The 25,787-nt window shown below is 40.0% G+C and overlaps 1 protein-coding gene across 3 annotated transcripts; it reads left to right on the top strand.

Moving 5' to 3' along the window:
* cept1b (choline/ethanolamine phosphotransferase 1b) lies at positions 1 to 25,313 on the top strand. Of its 3 annotated transcripts, none has more exons than XM_071537171.1 (10): positions 1 to 188; positions 1,475 to 1,757; positions 2,785 to 2,959; positions 13,434 to 13,581; positions 13,676 to 13,817; positions 15,975 to 16,059; positions 16,459 to 16,590; positions 19,072 to 19,230; positions 19,326 to 19,451; positions 23,173 to 25,313. In XM_071537171.1, exons 2-10 carry the CDS (start codon positions 1,567 to 1,569, stop codon positions 23,287 to 23,289), a joined length of 1,275 nt encoding a protein of 424 aa, XP_071393272.1. In that variant the 5' UTR covers positions 1 to 188; positions 1,475 to 1,566; the 3' UTR covers positions 23,290 to 25,313. The 3 variants fall into 3 exon arrangements, with proteins under 3 accessions (XP_071393272.1, XP_071393273.1, XP_071393274.1); XM_071537172.1 differs by lacking the exon at positions 1 to 188 and adding an exon at positions 229 to 337; XM_071537173.1 differs by lacking the exon at positions 1 to 188 and having other exon boundaries at positions 1,446 to 1,757.
* The last annotated feature ends 474 nt before the right edge of the window (positions 25,314 to 25,787 follow it).

The raw sequence follows: 25,787 nt of genomic DNA, 5'->3' as shown, positions 1-25,787 counted from the left end.
CTGTGTTAACTAGTGGGACGAGTCTGGGTGATCCCACCTGCAGCAACTAAACATCCCTTCGCTATTTTTAGTCATTAAGGGAAAATCTGAAATCTACCCCCTAGAGAGGGGCCCCTTCCCTCGGTGTGAACTGCCTCCACCGCCGCCTCGGACATTTCCGCGGCTCTCTTGTCCTTTTACCTCTCCAGGTCAGTCGATATATCTCTAGTATGTTCAGCAGCTCGCTCTCTGACGGTAAGCTAGCTAGTTAGGCTAGCTAGCTGTAGTCATCACGGAGGGGTAAGGGGATGGTGCGATTTTATCCAAATATCGAAGGAAAAATATCAATTTAATAAACGTAAGTATAAAGAATAGTTGTCAAGCCAAACGAGATTAATAATGTTATGATATTGACACAACTCCTCTGTACCTGCTAAGCTAATGTTACAGTCTGACCGGCTAATCTGCTAATGCTACCAACAGCTGCCACATTTAACGTTAGCTAACATAAAGCCAGCTAGCCTACGGTACCTAATTAAGTAGCCGAGTTTGTTCGCTAGCTGGTCGCTAACTGTACATGTGTTGCTGACAGTCACAGTAAGAACTGGTAAACACTGCTATGTCCGACCAAGTTTATCCTCCATCCTGTCTGCTTGAGTTGCCTGGTTGATTTGCTCCTAAACGTTTTGAATGGAATGACTGCCAATAATGGCGTTTTTCGGAGTGACTCATAAGCATATAAAATACTACAAGTTGCATAGATTTCAGTTCGTTTTAGCACTCATGTGAAAGGATTACACTCCTTGCTTTGCTAAAGTAATACATTTGACAGTTTGAAGTACTAGGGACAAGGGTAAGCTAGTAATGAACTGTTGTGCTGACGTATGGCTTGGTGGGCACCTGAGGGTTTAAAGTGAAGAATAAAGAGTAATAATTTCCCTGCCACAAGACAGACAAAGCTACAGATGTGTAACCGTATTTGCATACCCAATGTGGGATTTAGCAGTATTTTGAAAGGCCACCGTGCCTTTTCCACTGTGGAAGTGACAGTTTTAGTGGAGTATAGCAAACTGGTCACATCCCTGCCCTGTGCGTCTGCCAGGGTGGGAAAGGCCAGGGTGCATGGTAGGAACCTGCAAAACCAGCCAGAGTGAATGGCTATGTATGATGGATGTAAAATGATAACTCAATCTCTAACCACAGCTAACTGACATCCTTTTTCACCTTTTTCATTTACACTTATGAAAGAGAACTAGCCATCCTTATCTGGGTTTGCAGCAAACCTGGTATCAGTACTAAGTTGGGTCATCACTGTTCCTTGTAGACAAGTGTGGATGGAATGATTATATTTCTGTAATCTCACCAAAGAAGAGCTGCCACAGATTTTTATTTTAACACTGAATGTTCCACATGTGCCTATTTCATCTTCTTACCAACCTCTAACTACAACAGATTAGTTCACACAGGTAACATTACCCTCCTCCCACCCCCATAGTGTGCAACCCATAGTTCCAGAGCACATCAGGGGAGACGGTGGCAGAGGCATTGTGAGGCATCAGGGACAACACAAGCAGCCAGCCAGGCTCCATGAGCACCACGGGGCAGCAGCAGCAGGGGGGCCTGCGTTCGCGCCGAGGCCTGGGCAAGGACAAGGATCCTGGGCAGGGCATGGGCATGGAGGCGGCCTGCTGGCTGCCCCCTGGAGCGCTGCGCAGGCTCATCGAGCTGCCCTCACCCCCTCTGTCCCGACACCAGCTCAAGAGACTGGAGGAACACAGGTAACACGGCTTCCTGCACTTACCATTCTGACTGAGCTGGCTGCTGGCACAGTCTTGGGAAACGTAGTCAGTTAGCATTGGTATATACAGTATGCTCACTTGACTTTTCATGTCACCTGCATATATGCTGGAGACAGGGTCCAAAATGAACACCCGCCAAGCGCCAACTGCGGGTAAATTTTGGGGTTTGGCAGAAAAATAAAATGGGATCACCGGCCAGGTTTACAACACTGTATTCATGTGCTTAGACCGGTTGAGACTAATATGACCCTCACTGATCCGGACACATCGCCAGTGTTAAATCAGCAAAAGAAAAAATGAAGATCAAGAGATAGACAATGAGAAAAGTCACAGAGGGGATTTCAGCTAGGTGGCGTCAGAACAATACATGAGTACCGTGTGTGTGTGTATGTGTGGCACTGTGTGTACTTGGTCATAGTACCAGTGCCAAGCACTGCTACTACGAGTACCAGAGTACCAAAAGTACTATGAGGTAACGGTGCACCATGCCTGTTGATTTTTCATTGAAAAAGATATGAATAAAAGCTGTATATTCAATGTTAACTTTTCATAATGGGCTCCTTAAAGTGAGGATAACATGAATTTGCATACTAAGTATTTAAGATAATGATTTTTTATGAAATTTGGCATGATGTAGTTTTATGGCTGGTAAAAAAATATTTTTTGCTGGTAAATTTTCTGAGTTTACCTGCCATTGGCAGATAGGCCAGAAATTTAATTTTGGACCCTGGCTGGAGACTTAAAAGGGAGTTCAAACAGGACACAGTATTAGTATGGCCAGTCAGAAATGGCCACATGAAAACCGCAGTGAAAAGGGGGTTGTGCATGTGCACTTTAGCACGAACAAAGGTGCCGCTGTATTTGCAGGGTGCATGTGTTGAACTCGCAGTTCTGACCTACCATGACAGTATTGTGTTGTCATCGTCTCTGGTCCACGCTGGGAGCCACCTAATGGTCCATGGTAAGGGCAACAGGTCCTCACTTTGTTGTTGTCCATCCCTGTTAGGTACAGCAGTGCTGGTCGCTCCCTTCTGGAGCCTCTGATGCAGCGCTACTGGGAATGGCTGGTGGGACAAGTCCCTTCCTGGATCGCCCCCAACCTCATCACCATCATTGGCCTGGCCACCAATGTCTTCACCACCCTAGTGCTCGTCTACTACTGCCCTACTGCCACTGAACAGGTCAGTTGTCATGCTAAAGCAATATTGAACAGGCAGGTCATGATGCTATTGCAAAAATTATACTGGATTTCTTGCTAATGTTAAAATCATACACAACAACTAGGAAGTAATGCTACCTCTAAGAGGATAAGTGAAAATTATGCAATTTCATGTTTGTCAGGTATGTGATCATGTTAATGGCACATTACATGCTACATTTAGCTTATAATGCTAAAACTATGCTGCCACTCTGTTACTTAGCAGTGTTGTCATCCTAGTGCAAAGTTTTAGTTTTCTCTGGCTTAATGAATTAGCCCAACGTCCAGTATTCTAGACCAGCCGCAGCATATAGCATACAGTAGTCGTTTAAGGATAGGGCTGGTGTTTTTTAATGCATTCAGTGTTTCCCACAGAATTCAAATCTATTTATGGTGGTAGGTGAGTTAGCGGGGGGGTGGGGGGTTGTATTCTTATATTGTCAATATATAGGCTATTATCAATAAAGGATCCCATTACCTGGACGACTGAAAAATTATCTAATGAACTCTATTTTAAATAGTTCCATTTGTCAAACAACTACCTAACCTATATCGATAACTTAAAAATATAAACAGTGCTACACTGTTCTGTTTGTTGCTTGCTTTGTCCTGTGTACAAGGTACAGAAAAATAGAAATGAGGCCCCTTTTACAGTGAAATCTGCTTTTCTGCCCCTCTGCCCTGCTACATGTCTGTGCTGTCAGTCTCACCTGTATCTTTACATTGTTAAATTACTAGCCTTTAACATTGTTACGTTATCTACTCTGTTTTACTGCTCAGCAGCTCCTCTGGTCCAGACTGTCCCTGCTCCTCCTCAGGACGAGTCCTTTTCCTTCTTTGAAAATATTTTTCAGTATTAATCTGGATTGAGGGAGCAAATATTCAAATATTCAGTTGAAAAGTTAATATTAACGTCGGTCAACATCAGTCCACTCATTGGATACTGACTAGCAGCTATACCATGTGCTAATCTCAGAAACCCAGCTGTATTCCGAGTAACATTACCTGTTAGTTCTTCTTTTTGGGAATTCAGCCGGCCGTCTTCTTGGCATGGAAAAACAAGTACAGATCCTGTACAGGATCACGACACGTGTGTTGAATTCCACTAGCTGCAGCCAAACTGATCCGTCGGAAAACAGACACAATTATTGACGGATAGATTTCTGTCCATTGGGCTGTTTTGGAATGTCAACATGGTGGGAGAGGCAGAAATACAGTAGCCTAGCTTCGCTCATAACGGTGCTACTTGAAAGAAGTTAAATCCACTTGAACACATTGTTTTATCAGTCACATTGGGTTGAAATAGGAAAGAATGTGTATTTTCTTCTTTCTCGACATTTTCACAACACAACCTGTCAGCTCCGCGGCTCAGATTAAACTGTCTGTGCTTGTCATTGTCCCCCACCCAAGGGGGGACTATGGATCGGTCTCTGTCCGTTAGTTAGTTCGTTAGTTAGTCACACTGTAACATTGACTTTGTGCCGCTACGGGGCGGCATTGACAATCAATGGGGACTCAGTGGTAAAGCAGGTCATACAGTTAAAGTTATCATACAATGTGGGGGACAATGAATGGGGACTCGGTGGTAAAGCAATACAGTTAAAATTATCATAGGTAACATAATAGTCTACACACGCTACACGCTACACACTTGGAGACATCAGACTTGATGTGTGGTTGATGTGTTGAAGTGAGAGTCAATGGAGAATTTTTGGGCAAACCTCTAACCACAAGACACTGTAGTTACTGTACAGTTGTTGGACTGTTGTACTGTTATTGCATCATCACTGCACTACCACTGTGCCTCAGTGTTGACTACTTATATCATATTACCACTTACCTACTGTGCAATAACATATATCACTTATCATTTAGCAATTATATTATTCATAACACTCACGCTCCTGGTGTTGTATGTTATATTGTATATTGTATTATAAATTGTATTGTAGTGTACATTGTGTAATGTACGGATTGTATTTATTGCATATTGTAGTTCTTATATTTTGTACTGTATTGAGTAAAAACAGGACAATTACAGTTACTACATTTCAAGATATAATTTGTAAGCCTAATTCTGAGAGTAGGCAACAGAAATATATGGTCAAACTGTCCTTTCATTGTCCCATACCAAAATGCTTATACAATTTCACTCATACTGTATTTCAAGTACACTTAGCAATCACTGACTGACCCAAGGGTGGAACTACATCACTGGTGGGGGACAACATGTTTACTATTTGCTTGTTTGATTGTGCGTTTGTTTAATGTGGCGCGGAATCCCGGTTGAGTGAAGTTTTTCATTTTTAAGCATTGTGATTGGCCCAAAGGTCCAAACACCGCCCAGCCAGAAAACTTTGGTCATAAAACAAACCAAGCCAGTATTTTAAGCTCCTAAAAGAGGTACAACCACTGTTACTGCTCTGTATTTATTTTTTCAGAACCGGACCGCACGTAATGTCACCAAATTCACACCTGGAACAGCATACCGGTGCGTTCCGGTCCAATGACCCCCTGTATATAGCCTAGATTTGTTTCCTCTGCCAAGAGACTCGAGGCCATCTCTTAGTCAAAGAAGCAACATCTCACTAAGTGTTACTTGACTGACTGCCTGCCTGACCTGAATTTGCCGCGTGATGCCCTCGGCTGCAGCGTGGGTAAAATATCCCTCACACCCGCGTGTGTAATGGGAGGTGCACAGACAGGCCAGAGCGAGAGTGTGAGAGAGCGAGCGAGTGAGAGACAGAAACAGACACCAATCGACAGAGAGAGAGAGTGAGAGCGAGCGAGAGAGAAAGAGAGCGAGAGACGGCAATTAGGGGCTAAAAGCGAATCAATGCTCTACACGCAGCTCTACAATTAAATAGTGAAAAAAAACCCATTGTAGCGGTCAGTGATGATATTGTGGCAGGCCTCCACAAAGTTGTCTGTGTATGGGAAAGGAAGGACCTAAGCAGTGGTGAAGCTTGCTTTGTTTATGAAATGCTGTTCTCTTTTGTTGTTGTTAGTAGACAGCAGTTCAACTGCTATTTTACACCAGCTAGGTGAAGATATATCAACATACAGGGAAATCAATCAATAGATAGAGAAATCTTGTGTGTGTTTTGTGGAGTAGAGTTGTAACATAGCAAGGCAGGACTCTTGGATAATTTCTGGTTTATTTTAACCATGGTCACAAGGAGAAACCAATGCCCTCAGCTGTGATATCATTACAATTTCCTGTTGCTACTGTGTATTCACTGTTGTTGCTTCAGTGGAAGGAAAGTGGAAGTGAAAGGATTTGACTAGAGAAACTTGTTTTCTCTCTATAATTAGAAGTGAACCTGTCTTACTTGTACCTACCCCACCTCTTCTGTTTCCTTTGTGAAACAAACGTTTACCACAAGTGCTTGTTTGTTTAGTTGTTTATTTATTTATTTAACAGGGACAATGCAAATTAATCAACATTTCAGTTTCCACATCAATGTAAATGTTCTGGAGTTGGCTAAGGAGCTAATTTTCATCCGTAGACCCTGGGCATCGAGGTTACATGCCATGACACAAATCGATCTCGCCTGTCTACGCTTGGTGTGTGTGTGTGTGTGGTAGGGCTGTCCCGAATACCATGTTTTGGGCTTCGGAGCTTCCGTAGTAATCAACAGCGAATATTCGAAGCTTGGCTTGGCTTGGCTTGGCTTTCCATACACGGGTAACAGTTCACCCGACAAAGTTCACACATAGTCACAGTTCCTCCTCACAAAAACACAGCGCTGAAAACATACTTAACATACATATAACTTCAATTAATAGCCCAAGAGTGAGAGAGAGTGTGAGAGAGAGAGAGAGATGGTCGAGCGAGCTAGACAGAGAGAGAGATGGTCGAGCGAGCTAGAGAGAGAGTGAGATGGTCGAGCGAGCTAGAAAGTGAATGAAGAGAGGGAGCGGAAATAGCAAGAAAGCCGATGAATCAGAGAATTAAAATGTTATTTTCTGATTGTTTCACAGAGAGAGACAGAGAGAGGGAGAGCCCCGTATCAAAATACCGGTAGCCTACCTTAGAAAAAAGATTTAAAAAAAAAAAAAAAGATCAACGGAGAAATGTCTTGCTGCTGCTTCTCCTGAGTTTTGTTCAGCAAATTTGAAACCGACAGCTTGAATTTCAGGTCGTACTTTTTTCTCTGTACCACCATGGCGATCAGCAAATGTGACTGACATTTGAATGAAAGTAAAAAAAAAAAGAAGCTGCTTCGCAGCGTCAATGGCAACCAGCTTACGGATTACATATAAAATTACATTTAAAAAAACGAATATCCGAATCCCAAAATTAAAACCGAATACCTACCCAACGAACAAATATCCGAATAGTCGAATATTCGGGTCCAGCCCTAGTGTTTGGTAGGCTGCTCTGCCAATCACTGTCATGTAGTTTGAGTTGAACTAAAGGAATACATTATGAATTATTACATTAACATTAGATCAGTAACATTAGATCACCAAAAACAAACAAAATTTCACTGTTTCTCTGCAGTCTGCTAGCTGGTTAGTCAGTTACTGCAGGTTCATCCTCCCATTCAGCCACTAGCGCAAAATACGGGGTGCGTAATACACGAGTCGTAATACAGTTCTGAACAGACCGGGTTGTCTTCCCCAGGCTCAGAGTGACGGTAGAATCACAGTAGAATCAGTCTGTAAGGTGGATTTGAACAGACAGGTGTTTAAGTTTATATACTGTACTTATTGATAACCGTGTCTCCGTTTATCTTTTGCACAACCTGAACTGAACAAGAGAGAGGAGACAGACAAAGAGAGATGAGGGGAGGAGAGAAATAAGAGGAGGCAAGATAGGAGGAAATTGCACCAGATTTATGCATTTTGTTGTTGAAATTTTTAAAATGTTCTCCCCAAATTTCTCTTGGGCAAGTTACTCCCTTTTCCGTTATCCACTTGTTTTTGGTTATGCGTCGACACGATCAAACCAATAGTCTGCTGACAAGTGTCTCCTCAATGAAGCGTAATTCAAAATGGCAGCGAAAAAGAAGTAGACTACAGGGATCCAGATTTTGCGATCATTTTTCTCGCCAGTGCCACCAAAAAATATAACTGGTCACACCAGGGCAAGTGGTAAAATATGTAAAATTTTGTTTGAACGTTTGCAAAATCATTTCCATTTGGAATGTGTTCGCTGTAAACACAAGCTATGGTAGTTGCGATTTGACCAATACATGTTCTCATCCCCCGTTACTATAGTTCTGAGACAGGAGTAACTCTACACAGCAATGTCTGTCTTGAGTAATAAAACAAAGTTAACTCCCCCTCTGTATGTAGTCTTGTACCTGTGAAAATGTATACAGTAGGAATCGATAAAGAATTGGATCGATAGGACGAATCGAAAATGGCACCGGAATCGGTAAAATGCTAATGATAGCCCTACTGAGGAACCTTGTGGTGCTCGGGGATTTCTTTTAAGAGGAGGCTTCTCAGGAAAATACTCTATACTGTTTGCACATTGACTTGTTATGCACTTTATGTTCAAAAGAAAAATATACTTTATCGTTATTTATCGTGATACTGTCTGCAAAGATCATATGTTATTTTGGCCATGACGCCTTCTCCTTAATTAACAGGACATTACATTCAAAATATTCATATCTTTCTTTGAAAATATAATAAGATTGGTGATTTGGAAAAAAAAATCAAGGTCAACTTGACATGACAAAGTTTCAGTCTTGAGAATTTTTTCCACTTTAATCCCCGAGTCCAGATGCTGTACGGTCCCATGGCACCTAGCTACGTGTGCAGCATTAACTCAGTCAATTAAATATTCGCAAACCCAGAGCAAATGCACAGCTGAATGGCTGTGGATGCAAAACGATAACTAAGTCTTTCTAAACATAGGCTTCTCACTTTACCAAGTACACTCAGCAGTAACCACAGCTAACTGACATCCTGTTTTCACCAGAATTCACCTATCATTTACACGTATGCAAGAGTCTGTTTACCAGCAAAATATATATTTATTTATATAAAATCAATATTTTTTGTTACACATAGATGAGCCACTGTAGTTGCAAAGCTTAACGAGACTGTGAACATGCCTCAATATGAGGTGAGAGAGTGCTGAAATTAGCTCCCGATGAACAAGTTCATTCACGTCCCATTATTCAGTTTGTAGGACAGTCGGGGTGGGGTGTATTTCAAAGTCATGTAGCAAAACAACTGATTATTCTGATTATTTTGCCTTCTGACTTTGCCTTGTGTTTTCTGAATTGCTGTGTTGTTCTCTCTATTTATCGTTTTGTTTTCGGATTGGTGTTTTTTGCAAAGGTCTATGGGTGATCAGGCCTTCAGTGTGGCTTCCCCAAGTCTGTCGGATCACACTGCTGTTCTTTTTCTAGTGTCCTTGGAAGGTACTTGCTCTTGAACACTCAGACAGCGTTTAACTTTGTTTGTGTAGTTAATAATGTAGATGGTGAAGCAGAACAAAACATGTTTAACAACAGAAGCGTAACCATTGAGGCCCCTCCCTGATGCAAGCTATCCAGTATTTCCAGCCCTCTTTTAATGCAATCCAGGCAACTCTCATTCAGTGGAGCAGGGTTCTACGGTAAGCTTTTTGCCAGGGACCACTGGTGCTCCTAAGTTGCAAAAAAACAGGAGCACACAGCAAAGTCTAGGAGCACAAACTGGCTATGAATGTCTTTGTCCCTGTCTGTCTGCTGTTCAAACTCTAGCAGCCAGGTTACTTTCCATGGAATCTGCTATCTGCCCAATCATTGCACAGAGCAAATATTCTTTAGGCTGAGCAATGGTTTGAGCATTTGATGGTACGATTGTAGTGTAAGGAAAAATCACGGTTTCTTGTTTTTTCTGATTATTATTATGCCAGGGAAAATCAAATGAGAATTTTATAATTACAGGTTTTATTGTATTTTTCACAACATTTCTTCTGGTTCTGCAAAAAAAAGCATACTCTATATAAAAACCACATTTCAACACAGTGGAAAAAAGTATGTAGCCTAGTTGCCTTTTAGAATTCACAATAGTTGCCATTTGAAAGTGAAATAGTAATACAGTAACTGCCTTTTGAAGAAAAAAACAAACAGATTAGACTTAGTGCAATAGATTAGTCTTTTACACCTAGCCTGATACAGATGCAAACTGAAAGTACTGTAAATAATGCAACAAAAACGAGCTGATTCAGCCCCGGGAATGGAAGACACACTGCTGAGAAGAAACACTGGAATACTTCTACTTTGTTTGGACTAGATTACAGCCATGTTGGTGAGCTTTTATAAAATGTAAAGTATATAAAGTAATGATGGCCGCTGCAATACTCCCGTTTCTGCTTCACTGATGTTGGCTTACGTTGCACTGAAAGTCCAACTCACAACTTCTTTGATTTATATTTAATCCCCTACCAGCTTTACGTTTCAGTGAGCAACTTGCCGCAAAGTTAAACGTGTTTCAATTTATTTTTATTACCTTGTCTTGATCATGCAAGGATGGATGGTGATCTGGAAGATGTCTTAGCAAGTTAGATGTGTTTGAGCTGTTGGCAGCCGCGTCTTGTCGGCAGCTTTGCAAATTGAATATCAGTCTTCTTCAACAAACCCCCGTCATTTTGTAGGAATCCAAAATGCTGCCACACTGCTGATTTAAGGCACTTTTTGGTGGATAAAAAGCTGGGATGTTGTCTCCTCTCTGTTAGCTAATGTAGCCTCCACACAAACATAAACAGTGATTCGCTCTCTGTAAGTAATCCACCTAAAAGAAACAGGCCTTGTTTGCGTTGTGTTAGCTGGCATTTCCTTTGGAATAAGCTTTTGAGGGAAGATGGACTGTCTGAGACTGTTTTAGTTTGGTTGAATTGCCCGCCATTTGGCCATATAGATTATCAGGGTTCCCACGCATCCTGGAAAACCTGGAAATTTAGAGACTAGTTTTCCAGTCATGGAAACACCTGGAAATTGATTAAAATGACCAAATATCCTGGAAATAATCTATGTTGTACTGGAAAATTTTTATTGTATTTTAGCCCCTCACTCAGATCGCCTACATGTCAGTGGTCATCTGTTTGACAAAAGTAAATTTAACTTAAACTGAAATTAATATTTTATTCTTTTATTTTTATTTTATTTTATCTACATCAATACAGCTATAGGCTACTAGGGGTGCATGTAACAACTCATTACAATACCACCTGGTGAACAATGCTTTGACAATAACACACACCTTACAGTGTACATTATGGTGTGACTTACTACTTTATTACATTTTGAAATTGTTACAGAGGTAGAACAATAGGTCAATTTTTGTCCAAGTTTGAAGTTCATATGAGACCTGGAGTATAAGCCAGTGTTTGGAGTGAGTGTTGTAACTGCCACAATTCAAGTAAGTGTAACAGAGAACATGTTGGTGTTTGTTTATTGAGGAGAGCTTTGTAAGTAAAAAAAAACTAAAAGAGGAGGCCAGACGACCTTATTGTACAGTTAGCAGTGATGGGTGTAGCCGTCACCTGTAATGAACCCGAGACACTTCATCATGAACCCTGCATCATTAAAAAAGGAGGAATAAAACACACTAGGCCTACCGGTAAATTATATGACCGTTTGTGAGCAAGTGCTGTCCTGTATTGTCAAGAAAAACTCCTGGAAAATGTCCTGGAAAGGTCCTGGAAAATGATTTCTTTAAAAGAGTGGGAACCCTGATTATACATAAGTACATGCATACACATACACACGGCACTCAGCATTAGATTAGATCTTGTTGCGTGTCACTTAGGACACATGGGGGAGCTTGGACTGTTGGAGAATAGAAAAGTTGGCAAGTATCAGACTAAAACCTTGTGTTTGAACCTATAAAAAAGAAGATGGATGGATTGATGGATAATGCACAAGGCAGGGGTTTTCCTGGCTCAAAATGACACAGAGGTGGTACTTTAATCATGATCATGTGCACACGTGTGAAATTGTGGCCTGAAAAGTGTGTGCACCACTCTTTTTCACTCAATTACCGGAAACTTCAACCCATGCATCCCTACATTTTGGACACAGTGGGAAATGGCGACTTAGATGGCATAGTAGGGCTGGGCGATATGGACCAAAAATCATATCTCGGTATTTTTAGGCTGAATGGCGATACACGATATATATCTCGGTATTTTCTACGAAGTGGGCCAAATGTTCAGTTGTAAGTAGGGCTGGGCGATATGGACAAAATCAAATATCACAATATTTTTGACCAAATACCTCGATAGGGATGACTATTGGTGCTTTCACAAAATATTTACACAATGAGATTTTTGATAAATAATCATTAGTAATGTGGATATAATGACTAAGTGGGTAAAGGCAAATAATAGAACAGCTAGAACAGTCTGGTAAGTTCAGAAAATGACATCACTTTACTGTAATGCAGCCTTTAAAACCAGGAAAAGACAACACTTATGCCATATCACCATATTACGATATCCAAAATCTAAGACGATATCTAGTCTCATATCACGATATCGATATAATATTGATATATTGCCCAGCCCTATGGCATAGTAGTGAAATAAACATTCCTTTACACTCACTTAATTTCCAGGCATACTCTACATCAACATAGAAAGCCCTCTAATAATAATATTCTGTTATTGTTGTAGACGTATCTATGACATGGAATGTGTGTTTGAAAGCCTATCAGTTGTCCAAAAAGCAAAATCCTTTACAGCCTCCTCTTCACCCACTGTCTTAAACGAGACAGAAAATGAGAATAAAGCACTTGTCTAGTCTGTTCTTAAGTCTGTTAGGTGTTTTTTTTTTTTTTTTTTTTTTTTTTAGTCAAATCAAAGGTAGCAGTGAGTAGCATAACCAGTGACCGCAGAATAGAATAGAATATCTTTATTGTCATTGTACAAGTACAACAAGATTAAGTTTGCAGCTTCCGTACTCGATGCAATAAAAGAACAATAAATAGGTAAAAATAAAATGTAGTGGGTAGTAGAAGTGTGCAGCATAACCAGTGACAGCAGCAAGTAGGAGTGAGCAGCATAACCAGTGACAGCAACATGTAGCAGGTAGGAGTGAACAGCATTCTCCCATTAATTGGTTTTCATATCATGCTATGTGTAGCTTGTAAGTTGAGGTTGGTCTGACATCTAAATCTGTTTGGGGTTAACTGCTGTCCATAAACACTCTTTCCAGAAAATGCATTATAGGACATGGGGAAAATAGCATGCAGGATTGGTAATTTTGGGTTAACTCTTGGTGACTACAGAAAGATGGAAGGAAGTGGTCAAATTGATTGAGTGAATAAAACAAATAATCCACCAACTAGCAGCCTAGGTGATGTATTGTTACATTCCCGGTTAATCTCCCAGCAGTGGCATATAGTTTTTAATGTGTGCATCTATTTGTGTTGACTGCAAGGCACAGCAATACTTGTTCCAAACTGTGTGAGATATGAATGGGATGATGGTGTTTCTGTCGTTTCAGGCTCCTCTGTGGGCATACCTGTTGTGTGCAGTCGGCCTCTTTGTCTACCAGTCATTGGATGCCATCGATGGGAAGCAGGCGAGACGTACTAACAGCAGCTCTCCACTGGGCGAGCTGTTTGACCATGGTTGCGACTCCCTCTCTACAGGTTAACACCTAGTTTCTGTTTGATTCTATTATACTGTGTTTTAATGCATTTGAAGCACTGTAGTATTGCCAACATTTTTCTTTCCTCTCTCCAGTGTTTGTAGTGCTGGGCACCAGTATAGCAGTGCAGCTGGGCACCAACCCTGACTGGATGTTCTTCTGCTGCTTTGCTGGCATGTTCATGTTCTACTGTGCCCACTGGCAGACCTATGTATCGGGCACCCTGCGCTTTGGCATGTGAGTTGATGAGTGGGGTCAGGCTACTGCATACAACACAGTGAATGTAGGTGACTGCAATGGCTATGAGGAAGCACAAGGACAGTGGGAGGGAAAAAGGTTAAAGCTGGGTATTTTGTTGATTGTAGAGGGAGACTAACTTGCAGAGTTGCAGAGAACTTGTAGAGTTTATTTGATGTCACCTGAATTTGGATTATGGTAGTCTCAGGGGTTATGTCCTTAGTTTGGTAATGACTAACCTGTAGGAGCTCAGTATTTGCCTCCTATGTGACATCCTGTGTTACTTCCTGGACTCAACTTAGGCTACGTTCACATTGCAGGCCGTAATGCTCAATTCCTATTTTTTGCTCAGATCCGATCTTTTTGTCTTGACTGTTCCCATTCATTTTTGGATGTGACCCATATCCGACATCAGTGTGAACAGACCTCTGTCCTGAAAGGGCCTGCATGTGCACATGAACAACAATAAAAAATGTCATATTCGTCAGTCCATCATGGAAATTAATGAAATAGTGGTGCAAGCGTTCAGAAAAAGGGCCAAAGGCATGTAGCTTTATTAGCAGCTCCCGTTACTGTTGTCGCTGTCCTCCATGTTTTTGCAAGTGAGCCGTTGCCGACACTGAGTGATGACAATAGTGATCTGCACCTGCGCAGCGGAGTGTTACATAAAAAAACCACATGAATATGTATCAGATCTAGGACCACATACGAAAGTGGCCCAAATCTGATTTGAAAAGATCAGATTCCAGATGTTTTGTGGTCTTCACACTGCACTGAAAAAATCTGATCTGTGTCACATGTAGGCCTGTGCCGATATGAAAATTTCATAGTACGATTATCTTGGCCAAAATTATCCCAATATACAATATTATCTCGATAATTATTAAGAAGATGAAAACCTTAGGAGGAGGATTTGACAGGGATGGTGATGCTGATTTATTGTTCGCAGCCTGATTATCCCCCATTTCAGCCATGACTATGTCCATGTGTTTACCATGGTCACTTCCTTTATTCATTGTATTTTGTTCCATCACCACACGGCCATCTTGGTAGGAAAATAACAGGTGACTATAGTCAAATGGCAGCCAAGCCAATGAGCTGTGTACATGGTAAAGCACCATATTGGTAGGAAATGCGTTTGACAATATGGGAATACTATGAATAGGGAGCCAAAGTTGACATTATTTCCATCAACCATATGGTTGACTTGACCCTATATGGGAGGTTACTTCACATAAGCAATGTAAAGAGCATACGGCTTTGATTTTGAAATATGTTGTACTAAGCATCAACACAACACACTTGGCTTAATTTCACAAAAATCCATTCAGTATTATTTACATGAACAACAAAATTAGTTACCAAACTACACTACCCAGCAGGCTTATAACCTAGCGTCGCTAGTTGGAATGTTCCATCTCCTGCAAAGGGAACACTAGCTAGTTACAGCTTCACAGGCTACTTAAAAAAAAAAAAAAAAATTAGGGGTGGTGTCATAATTGTCATTGTTTTTACCGTGATATATAGTAATAGTTATTTTCCCATCCCACATCTAGGCAAAAAGATAAGATTTGCACCACTTAACCTGTAGTGTGAACCTAGCCTTATAGGTGTTTTGAGTCCCTTGAAGCTTTGCATTCCTCAAAACTGAAACCAGACCCTTTGCTCACTGTGAATAGGTCATAGGCATTAAGTTAGTGTCAAATGGTTTTATTTTAGTATTAGCCATTCCATTAGTGTGTAGTTATTATTTGTGCAACCAAAATTGTGTAAATATTGATGTTTTTTTGTGTATAGATTTGACATAACAGAGTTGCAGATCTGTCTAGCAGGGTTACAGATGCTGACAGCCACTGTTGGTCCCTGCTTTTGGAACATGATGGTAAACCTCTTGGCTGTCCCCGTGCCATGACTGACCACTTGTTCCTTCCACAGTGACCTCTGACCTCCACTGAATTACATGGAATCTTCCAGTCTATGCTGTTTAAAGCTGAAAAATTAACCTGCTTTGCAAAAACTGTCTAGTTTAAAAGAACACTGTAGTATTCAGGCTAGGGTGGTGTGGAAGAAGGCTGTGGGGTTACTGTGTGCTTACAGATCTATGATCCATCACTAATCCCTGCTGTAAACCCCTGTGCTTTTCTTCCTTCCACTCAGCATTGATGTGACTGAGGTGCAAATCTTCATAATAACCATGTATTTGCTGGCCGCCGTGGGAGGATCCGCTTTTTGGCAGTCACTGGTAATTCTAATTGGCTCAAATTCCCACAGATTGATGTTAATGAGATTGATAATCCATAAAAACATGATGATGATAATGATGGCACTAATTACTGATTATTGCTGATTGATTATGATGCTGCCCTAATGTTTGTTCTGATTTTGACTGTTGTAATTGAATAGTTATATGGGAAATAATAAAGGATGTTGCTCTGCTATTAAGCTGTTCTAGACACTTTTACCATTCTCTAACCATTTTTCATGATCCTTTAAGTATGGATGTAAATGTGTTGATCAAAATTGTTGATCATAACTAATAGCTGTAAAATCCAAAATGGTCAACACATATTTTCAGAGTTAGTTGTGTCTGTGTTGTATTATAGTAGCTTAATTGTGGTATTGTGTTGTCTTGACTCCACAGATTCCGATCATAAATATCCAGATGAAAATAGTTCCTGCCATCTGCACTTTTTTAGGGGCCATCTTCTCGTGTACCAATTACTTCAGAGTTATTTTTACTGGAGGTGTGGGCAAAAATGGATCCACAATAGCAGTAAGTCTGGAAACCTCAGAGCCTCTCCAAATAAACCCATCATGAATGTTGCTCTTATTGACAGAAAATATTTCTTTCCTTTCTAAGGGCCAGCCACTGTCTTATAGTCTATTATATGCAGTTGAAGTAGTAGTATAGTTCAATTGGAGATTCCAACAGGGGCCAATGATGCCTAAAAAAATGTATGTTCTGAAATGTTGTTTCTCCCATTGATACTTGTAAGAGGTAGTGTGTTGCTACTGCAGGGCTTGACATTGCCATTTTCCCAGTACCCCAATAGTGTTATCTCAGAGCTCCAAGCCAGTAAATATTGTTAGTTTTTTTTTTTTTTTTAGTGGCCTGCTTGGCCAGTGATCAAAAATGGCCAGTTTGTGCTAGACTGTAGCCTATTATGCTCTAGCTGCTAGAGAATATGACTTTTTTAAGAATAGGTTAACAGATAAAAATAGCTTATTCTGAATAGGTTAACAGGTTATAAACAGTTAATTGTGAATAGATAAACAGATAGAAGCTGCTTATTCAGAATAGGTTGGCGGTTAAAACCAGCTTATTCAGAATAGGTTAACAGATAAAACCAGCTAATTAATGGCTAAAATGGCTTATTAAGAATAGGTTAACAAAAACAGTTTATTCAGACCTTATAACCAATCCTAAAATTAACGTGTGCTATGTGGAGATTTCATTGAGACATAATGATATAAACCAATATCCACACAGCATCCAGCTGTGCTGCTGTTATCACTTCTTTTCTAAAGCTTGTTGTCAAATTATGCTCTAGAACGAAGCTCCACCAGGGCCATTCAGTAGCTTTTCTTTTTTTTTATTTTGAACTAGCTTGGCTCCTCCCTCACTGTTTAAAAGCCACCCTCACCCCCTCCCATTCCTGAAAAAAATTCTCATAATGGTGGAATCGATGAAGCAAGCGGTGAAGCGAGCATGTAAACTTGTTAAACTAGTAAACTTGCTACCTACCTCTTCACTTGTCATTGTGGGACATGTAACCTTCAGCGGGAGAATGTTCGGTCAAAGCGAGACTGGTAACCGGTGACACTTCTCAGTAGGTACGTTTAGCTTAGCTGTTAGCCTTTATTCACAGTGCTTTGCAATATTTGTCCTTAGTAGGCCTCAATAGTGCAGTGTTTTTGCTGTGTTTTATTTACAAGTGTGTTGCGGTTTCTGTCACCCTCTAGTGGTCAGAAAATTTTGCTTGTTGCAGCTTTAACAAAGCCAGTGTATTCAGAATAGGTTCACTGATAAATAACAGCGCAGTAGGTTAAATAATAGGCCAAATAAACCACAAATGCATTTAGCTTCTCTTAAGCAGTAGCTGCTCTGCCTATGAATGTCACTAGTAGCAACATGTCAGCATTATACCTTCTTCTGGAAAAGTTTTAATATTGTGCCAAAGCTCATGTCGTTAAAGTATAAGATATCAGGAAGTAGGCTAGAGTGATACCAAAACGTACCTATTGACGATATTCCTTTTTCCCACGGCGCAGCCGAGGGCATCATGAGTCAAATTCAGGTCAGTCAGTCAATCAGGTAACGCTTAGTGAGATGCACTTCGTCAGATGGCCTCTAGAGGGCGTCTTTTGACTGTGAGATGCAGTGTTTCCCAGACAGAGGCACAATATCAAAAGTTTGTCACATAAATGGATCTAAATTGCTCTCTAATGCGCCTGATGTGCGCATCATGTCATGTCTGTCATTTGGAGATGTACAGACAGCAGACCAGCAGCATTGAACTCAATCTACAGAGTGAAAAGTATGTAGTGAAAAGAAAAGTGGAACTTAACATTCCACAGTTAGTAACAGGGATTTGTAGACAGTAACTCGTCTCCGTTGCCCTACAAACTTTAACGGTAGGTGACGTTACCTTGTGGTATTTAGTGGAATTAGGTAATTTAACTGTTTGGCAGTGCTTCAGTGCATAGAATTGAACACGCGCGCCGTGGGTCTGTACAGGATCTGTGCTTGTTTGATGATGCGATAGTATTGTTGCTATATTGGTTGAAAAGAAGCCCTGCAGTTACTACATATAGACGAGTATCGTAAGATTTCAAAACAAACGATCACTGGTTTCAGAGTCTATTTGCAAGAAATACATTTTAGAAAGTCAGCATGGAGCATGACGGTACCTTTTTATATAGTAAGGAGAGAGATGGTCTCCGCCATTGAAAATGAACCGGAAAAAATATTTTTGGGCAGAACTGCAGTACCGCAACCACCTGCTTGGTGTCTGTGTTCAGAGGTCACTTGCCAATTCCTGCCTCCCTGCTCAGCACTACCAGTTGTTTATGGAGAAGTCAGCTTGGCAAAATCTATTGGCTTGCTGTTGGATCTGGATCCCCCTACTACAGATACCATCAGTGCACCTCTACACTATTACTTAGTAAATTCCACTGCCACTTGCTGTCTGTTTCTTTGTTTTCCCCTCCTGCTTTTTGCCTCTCTAACCTGACGCTGTGCTTCTCTCCCCAGGGAACCAGCGTCCTATCTCCAGTATTACATATTGGCTCAGTTATAGTATTGGCTATGATGATATACAAGAAATCTGCTGTCCAGCTCTTCGAGAAACACCCCTGTCTTTATATCCTGGCCTTTGGCTTTGTCTCAGCCAAAATCACCAATAAATTAGTCGTAAGTCAAACATACTCCTCATACCACTGTGGATGTCATGATTCCATGTATTATGTATGATGCTCACTCTGTATGGTATATGTGTCTGTCCATAGGTAGCACATATGACAAAAAGTGAGATGCATCTACATGATTTAGCATTCCTGGGACCAGGGCTACTGTTTCTGGATCAGTATTTCAACAGCTTTATTGATGAGTACCTGGTGCTGTGGATTGCACTGGTAAGTACACACATTAAAAGTGCTACTTCACTAATAACAATGTTAAGAAAAGATACAGAAGTAAAGTCATGAAGTGCTGTAAAATAAAAGTAGTAGAACAAACATGTTTTAAACAGAAGTACTCCTCCTGCATTAGGGCTCGCTTAATGGATCAGGAGTAGCCCAAGACTAAGTAATAGCATGATATTATTGTAGCATTGCAAATGTATATAAAAATAGCACTATCATACTTGAAAGTCCTTTCAACAGTTCACCATCAAACTGAAGCCAAAAAACAACTGATAGTGTTTGTCAGCTCCCAACAAATAATTCTATTCAATGTAAGTGTATAAAATTCAGTTTGATGTTGTGTCTTGAAAGAGGATGCAGATCCTAAGAGTAAGCTCCATGGTGACTCCTCCAATTCATGAAGTTAGGTGTACATCTGTGGATGGACATAGGAATTAGGATAACCCTCTGGGGAGTTCATCTGGAGCCTTGACGGTGGTGGTAGTGGGGTGGAGGAGGGGCGAAGGTAAGCACAGCGACTGGAATGACAGCAGCGTACAGCATAGTCCTGGGAGTAGCACAATAGCATAGTAGGTGATGTGTATATACTCCCGGCCACTTAGACAATTGGCTGTCTGAAAAAGAGGGAAAGTGACAGCTAACTCTGATTTGGTTCTTTGGAAAAAGGGAAAGTGTTTGCCAACTCTGATTGGGTGAGAGAGAAAGCATGAATGAAACTAGAGAGAGGTGGGTAGTTTTAGGTAGTTTCCTATAAACTTCAATCAGGAGAAACTAGGTTGAATGCTCAAATGAAAACTTTATTCAGAAGCGAAACATGTTCGAAAAACTTAAGCGTAAGCTTCATGGTGAAACTCCTCCCATTGATGAAGTTTGGAGTACATCTGTGGATGGATGTAGGAATTAGGATGTCCCCCAAAAGTATATTCTAGTGTTAGAACAAACAGTGGAGCCCACTAAAGACGTAAAGGATGGACAATTATGAGATGATTTTGGATTGAAGGCCAGCTAAAAATTGAAAGATAGGAGGCTAGTTTAGATTCAAAATTACACCAAGAGTTTGTGTAAAACCTTGAAATGGTGAAGGAAGAATGGAGTGCATTTTTAAAACTACCACTACCAACGATGCATGATTCACGTACCAATCAATTATGGCTTTGAGAGATCAAAGGACAATATTGCAGAGTGATCAGGTAAAATTAATGAAGAATAAATGGTAGAAGACCACCGCCCTCATTAAAGCGAGGCGGAAGAAAACCCTTGGATGTGATTAAGAAAGTAAAGAAGCTTTGATGCGAGCAATGATTGCAGAGCAAGCTCTGCCAGCTTTTGAATGTTAGCGAAGATGAGTGTGTTAAGAAATAAAAAACACCACCAAAGATATGCATGATTGTGAAATATATACTGATAGATGTAGGACAGTAAAACACAAGATATACATTGGTATATGAGGATACAATCACAAGAAAATATATAAATATTTATGGATGCCACCTTATAAATGAAGGCTTTAGAAAACAAGGATAAAAGTTTTGAAAATTGAAAGAGGAACACCAAACAAAACAAGGTCACAACAACTGAGTTAATTGCTGATGTCGGGCTACTGACAACAGCATTACAAGACTGAAACAAACTGAGGCATTAACTGATGTTGGGCAAATGATAACAGTATTGATATAGGACTAAAATTAGTTGAATCAGTATCTCAAGTTGGCATATAACAAAACAGTATTCAGTGTCATTAGCTGATGAAAGGCTGAAGACAACAATGCTGAATGAACTGGTGTAAGACTGATGTAAGCTGATGTAAGTCCAATTATAAAATAGATATAAAATATCAGATTGGATAGCCATCCGCAAAAAAGCTAAGTGTAAATGCAACCAAGACGCACTGGAGACGGTTTGATATCCGATTGCTCAAACCACCTTCGGAGGTGGTAACTTTCTAAATTCACTGGCCCTGACATTAAAGCCACTGACCCTGAAATAATTTGTTGTTTCGGCATTATTTTAACATCAAATTTATTTTCACCTTAATGTAAGGCTTTTTATCACTGTGTACATGTGTTCAATGATGGTTAGAACTATTATAAACTCTAAAAATATAGACAAAAATAACATGAATACCAGCTAGCACTGGCGGGGCTGACTGGCTTGCCTTCTCCCTATGCTCACATGTATTCGGCACTTTGGGCATGGGGGTCAAAACCTGTGCACCTGTCTACAGGCTGCCCTTTGAAGATAGCGGAATCCCTAAAAGTACATACATGATATGCTTACAATGACTGATTTTAAATAAATATTTATCTACATTTTTATCTACTTGCATATCTATATGTAACTATTGTATAGCTATTTTGGGGAGATGTATTTAGCCTAGTAGATAATTAGGGTTAAGCCAACTGATTCCCTGTTCACTAGAAGTTAGCCTAGAATTAGCCAAAAAAATTGTTAGGTGGCAACCACTGACAGGGTAATGCTATCTTAGGTTCACTGGTCTGTGGCAACTCTGCAAGGAAAGCTACGCATTTGCTCCAGCATTACCCTCCGTTTGGCTAGCTCGCTACAAACTTTGTATTCAACCTTACTGTTACAACTTTTCCACATTGACTCACTTGTTAGCATATGCAGGCATGGATCTGTATAGTTTGCAGCAGACTTAGCCGTTTTCTTCATCATAGGATTCCACAGGAATTCTGCGTAAAAAGTAATCGGTCCAGTCCCAGACGGGACAGGAGGGCTACTACATTTGTGTACTTTGTAGGCTTGTGGATCCTACTGGCACGCCGGGCCAGTTATAAGGCTTTATCAGCTGGCCCTGGGGTTGTAAACATACTGTCGGGCCACCGGGCCAGTGCTTATGTCAAGCCCTGCAAAACTGCCGATGCATTTTAGTATTTCACTTCAGAGTGGGTGAGTTATACAAAAGTATCTTTAAGAGAAAAGGTTGTTCCTGATTACCAGGCAGGTAGCATGACATTGTCATGTTACAGTCACTTGTTGCTTCTGTGTTACGTCTCGGTTTTATCAGTGGGAAGATGATGAAATCCCCCTCCTCCATCCCAACACAATTATTACAACTACGGCACAACATATGACAGGCATTTTAATACTCGATACTTAAGCAAAGTGCATTATTAATAAAATAGTGATTGTAGGCACGTACTCTCACTAACTGAACATTGTTGGGAGTCAAATTGATGTCACTACAAGTCAAGGACATACATAGTTAAAAGCAGTGTCATGGAAATTTGATAATAACATTTTCACATTTTAGCAGCCACACCTCCATAGGAGTTGAGGAGCAGTCAACCACTAGCAGTAGCTGTCCTGGGATCTCACTTTCCCATTTCTCAATATCAATATTTTCAAATACCCCAAATTATTACTTAAAGTATACACAGAATGAATAAATATTTCCTTGATCTATTTTTTCATGTTTGAATATGTGTTCTGAGAATTCTTTTGACTAGGTTTAATGGAGGTACTAGTCCCAATAGCAGGCAATATTGGTGCATTGTATTTGCTCATTAACTTTTCCAGAGCCATGTGTTAAAAAGAAGTGAAAATGTTCTATCAAAATGGAATATCGCTTAAAATTAAATGACATAAAATTGGGTATTTATGTGTTTGGTTATATTTGCTCAATAATGGTTGTTTTGTCTATGTTGAGAGGTATTTGTTTTCCTAACAGTTTTTTTTTTTTCTCCTGCAGATAATTTCTTTTTTTGACTTGGTGCGTTACTGTGTTAGTGTTTGCAACCAGATTGCCTGCCATCTTCACATTTTTGTTTTCAAAATCAAGCCTTCAACCCCCTCCACTCTTCAGTGAGGATACACATGCCATTACTGACTCTGTCCCTACTTGTTAGTTGCTGACATCAAAATGTCCTTTTCTTCTTTTCTATGTAGAGAAGCAGGGGGTGATGTAGTATTAAGTACAGGCTTCTGCCAAGTGAATGTGAGGACAAATAATGTATATTGAGATATGGGAGTATTATTGTCATTATTAAGTTATTTTCCATTGGTGCAGATTTGAGTTTGTTTCATCTTCTGGCCTGATAGTAAGACGTGTTTCTCTGAGAAATAAATGGTAACAACTGAGGAAGTATTTCTGCTTGTGAAGGGATCGACTTGAAAAGACAGCAGTGGGGTTGAGTACAGTAAAGGTGCTACTTAGTATGTTGAAGGAGAAAACCATTGATTTCAACGCAAACAAACTTTAATGTGTTTTAACAATTTATGTCCAAGAATATGTATAGGAATTGATTGAAATTCTCAGTCTTTGCTTTCTATTATAATTTTTGCAATATTTGCATAACCTTACTTTTTGCTATCATAAATATCAAACTGTTAAGGTGTTGATGTTTGTTTCCTAAGAAATACTGCTTTGAGACATTGATAAACCCTTCATTCACTGTATATTATCCTGAGGACATCATTGTAATTAAGGTGGTGAATAGGGCAAAATTGTACATTGTCAGCAGTCCTCAAGAGTTAATCACACTTTTTAAAAAGATGAGTGGTTATTAGAAATGGCTAATGCACACACTGCCTCCAAGGCCACTAACATGATCCAATACTGTTACCACAGCACCACATGCAGAATGGGTATAATAAGAATAAGTAAATTATTGGACATGTTCTGTTCAGTGTTGCTACTTGTGAAAAACTTGTAATGATATCCTATATTAATGTGCAAAACATGTTGGGTTTTTTTTGTCTTCGGCAACAAAGATAATTTGGATTCTTGCTTTTGCATATTGCGCCTGTTTTATTTTTCTCTGTTGCACAGTTGCCCCCCAGATACTGTACTAAGCCTATACCATTTATTTCAAATGTCCAATAAGGTCTTAAAATGCCAAGTTTGATGACTGTATTGGGATGGTAATGACTTGTATTATGTATAACTGTTACAGAAAATTTGTCATTGTTGTCGTTGGAGGCTGTTGTGGTGTGCGTGATACAAAAGAAGACGGTTTGTCATTGATTCATAGAAACAGCCTTCCATGCTTGGGTGTTGAGAACCACAATGTTTAAGTAGCTCTTTGACACTTTTTTTTTTATTTGAAAGATTACATGGATGTAAATTATTGCATTAAGCATTAAAGAGCAGTGTTGACTGTCAGTCTGCAAACACTCATTTCTAGAATGTCAAGGACAAATTTTAAATTGATTCAAATGTTCTTTGTCTTTATTTCTACAGTTAAAATCCTCTCTAGAGTAATGCCTATTCATGGTGCACCTTTTAGGGGAAAGTAGGAAATGAGCCACCACTTAACAGAGAGATTATAGCTTGACTGTGCCCTAATTTGCATGTGTAATATAGCACTGTACAGTTTGTACTATAGCTGGAGTTCCTTTGTATAACCCACTACCTGGCATCCATAATTTAACAACCTTTCATGACTTTTGTGAAATACAGCTTCAACATCCAGAGCTCTACATCATTATGTGCATATAGTTACTGATGTCAGGTCAACTCTTTCATTGTTACCAGTCATTCTCAGACTAGTAAAAGGTTGCCTTAAACAAGTTTTTTGTTTTTCTATTGTTTTGTATGAAGATCAAGCCTTTTAAAATGGGCATGTTGTCTCTTTGTGTATCTTAACTGGCAAAGGCTTGTGTATTTGTCCTCAGTTTCTTATTTTGGCCAGACTGCCAAGCTCAGGTATATTACCAATGTGCATAACGGTGTGTTCCTAGGTTACTAAGTAAAACAAACAAGATCACTTGACAATCTCTCCTTCACCTACCAATGCAAATAAATGTCATACTCCCACCTGTAACCAGGTTTCTATTTGTCTTTTATTGGAAATGGTAAAACTGAATCAGTGCTACATATTGGACTCACTTTCTCGTCCCAGCACCTTTGTGTCTTGTGTTAAAAAAGGACATGTTGATGGCAGTACGCTATTGCTTCAACCAAAGACTAATGTAGCAACTTGTTGGTCATTTTGTGTCAAATTTTAAACTGTGATTCAAACCCTAAAAATGCCAACAACTCGGTGAATAAAAAAAGCAAGACACTGTACCTCCAACATATCTTCATAAACATTTAATGAATTAATTTACAGGAAATTGGACAAGAATTTCAGCGAGAGACTGACAACTTTTCGAACACTGCGGACTCAAGTGTGTGGGTTTTGAACGAAACCGCTGAAGCTGAAAAAGATCCTAAAGAACCTTCTGTCCCCAGTGTGTTTGCAATTTTTTTCCACTGTAATTGACAAGTAATACTGTGAGATGAAAATGTGTCATAACCTTGGGACTAAGACATACCATAGAAAACCCATTATCAACTGTAAAAACTGCATATGTGTCAATGGT

This window comes from Centroberyx affinis, unplaced genomic scaffold (genome assembly GCF_046629955.1).
Source record: "Centroberyx affinis isolate AG114_WGS23_722 - 3 ecotype Tasmania unplaced genomic scaffold, CSIRO-AGI_Caff_v1 ptg002987l_1, whole genome shotgun sequence".
Classification (NCBI taxonomy): Eukaryota; Metazoa; Chordata; class Actinopteri; order Beryciformes; family Berycidae; genus Centroberyx; species Centroberyx affinis.
Note: the sequence above shows the minus strand (reverse complement) of the source record. Positions and strands in the feature narration are given on the sequence as shown.

What these genes read in the sequence shown, in the direction of transcription:
- cept1b (XM_071537171.1), top strand. Translation starts at nt 1,567, where the DNA reads ATGAGCACCACGGGGCAGCAGCAGCAGGGGGGCCTGCGTTCGCGCCGA. An exon ending in TTGCGACTCCCTCTCTACAG is followed by an intron (nt 13,582 to 13,675) that starts GTTAACACCTAG and finishes TCCTCTCTCCAG; the next exon opens with TGTTTGTAGTGCTGGGCACC. An exon ending in AAATCACCAATAAATTAGTC is followed by an intron (nt 19,231 to 19,325) that starts GTAAGTCAAACA and finishes GTCTGTCCATAG; the next exon opens with GTAGCACATATGACAAAAAG.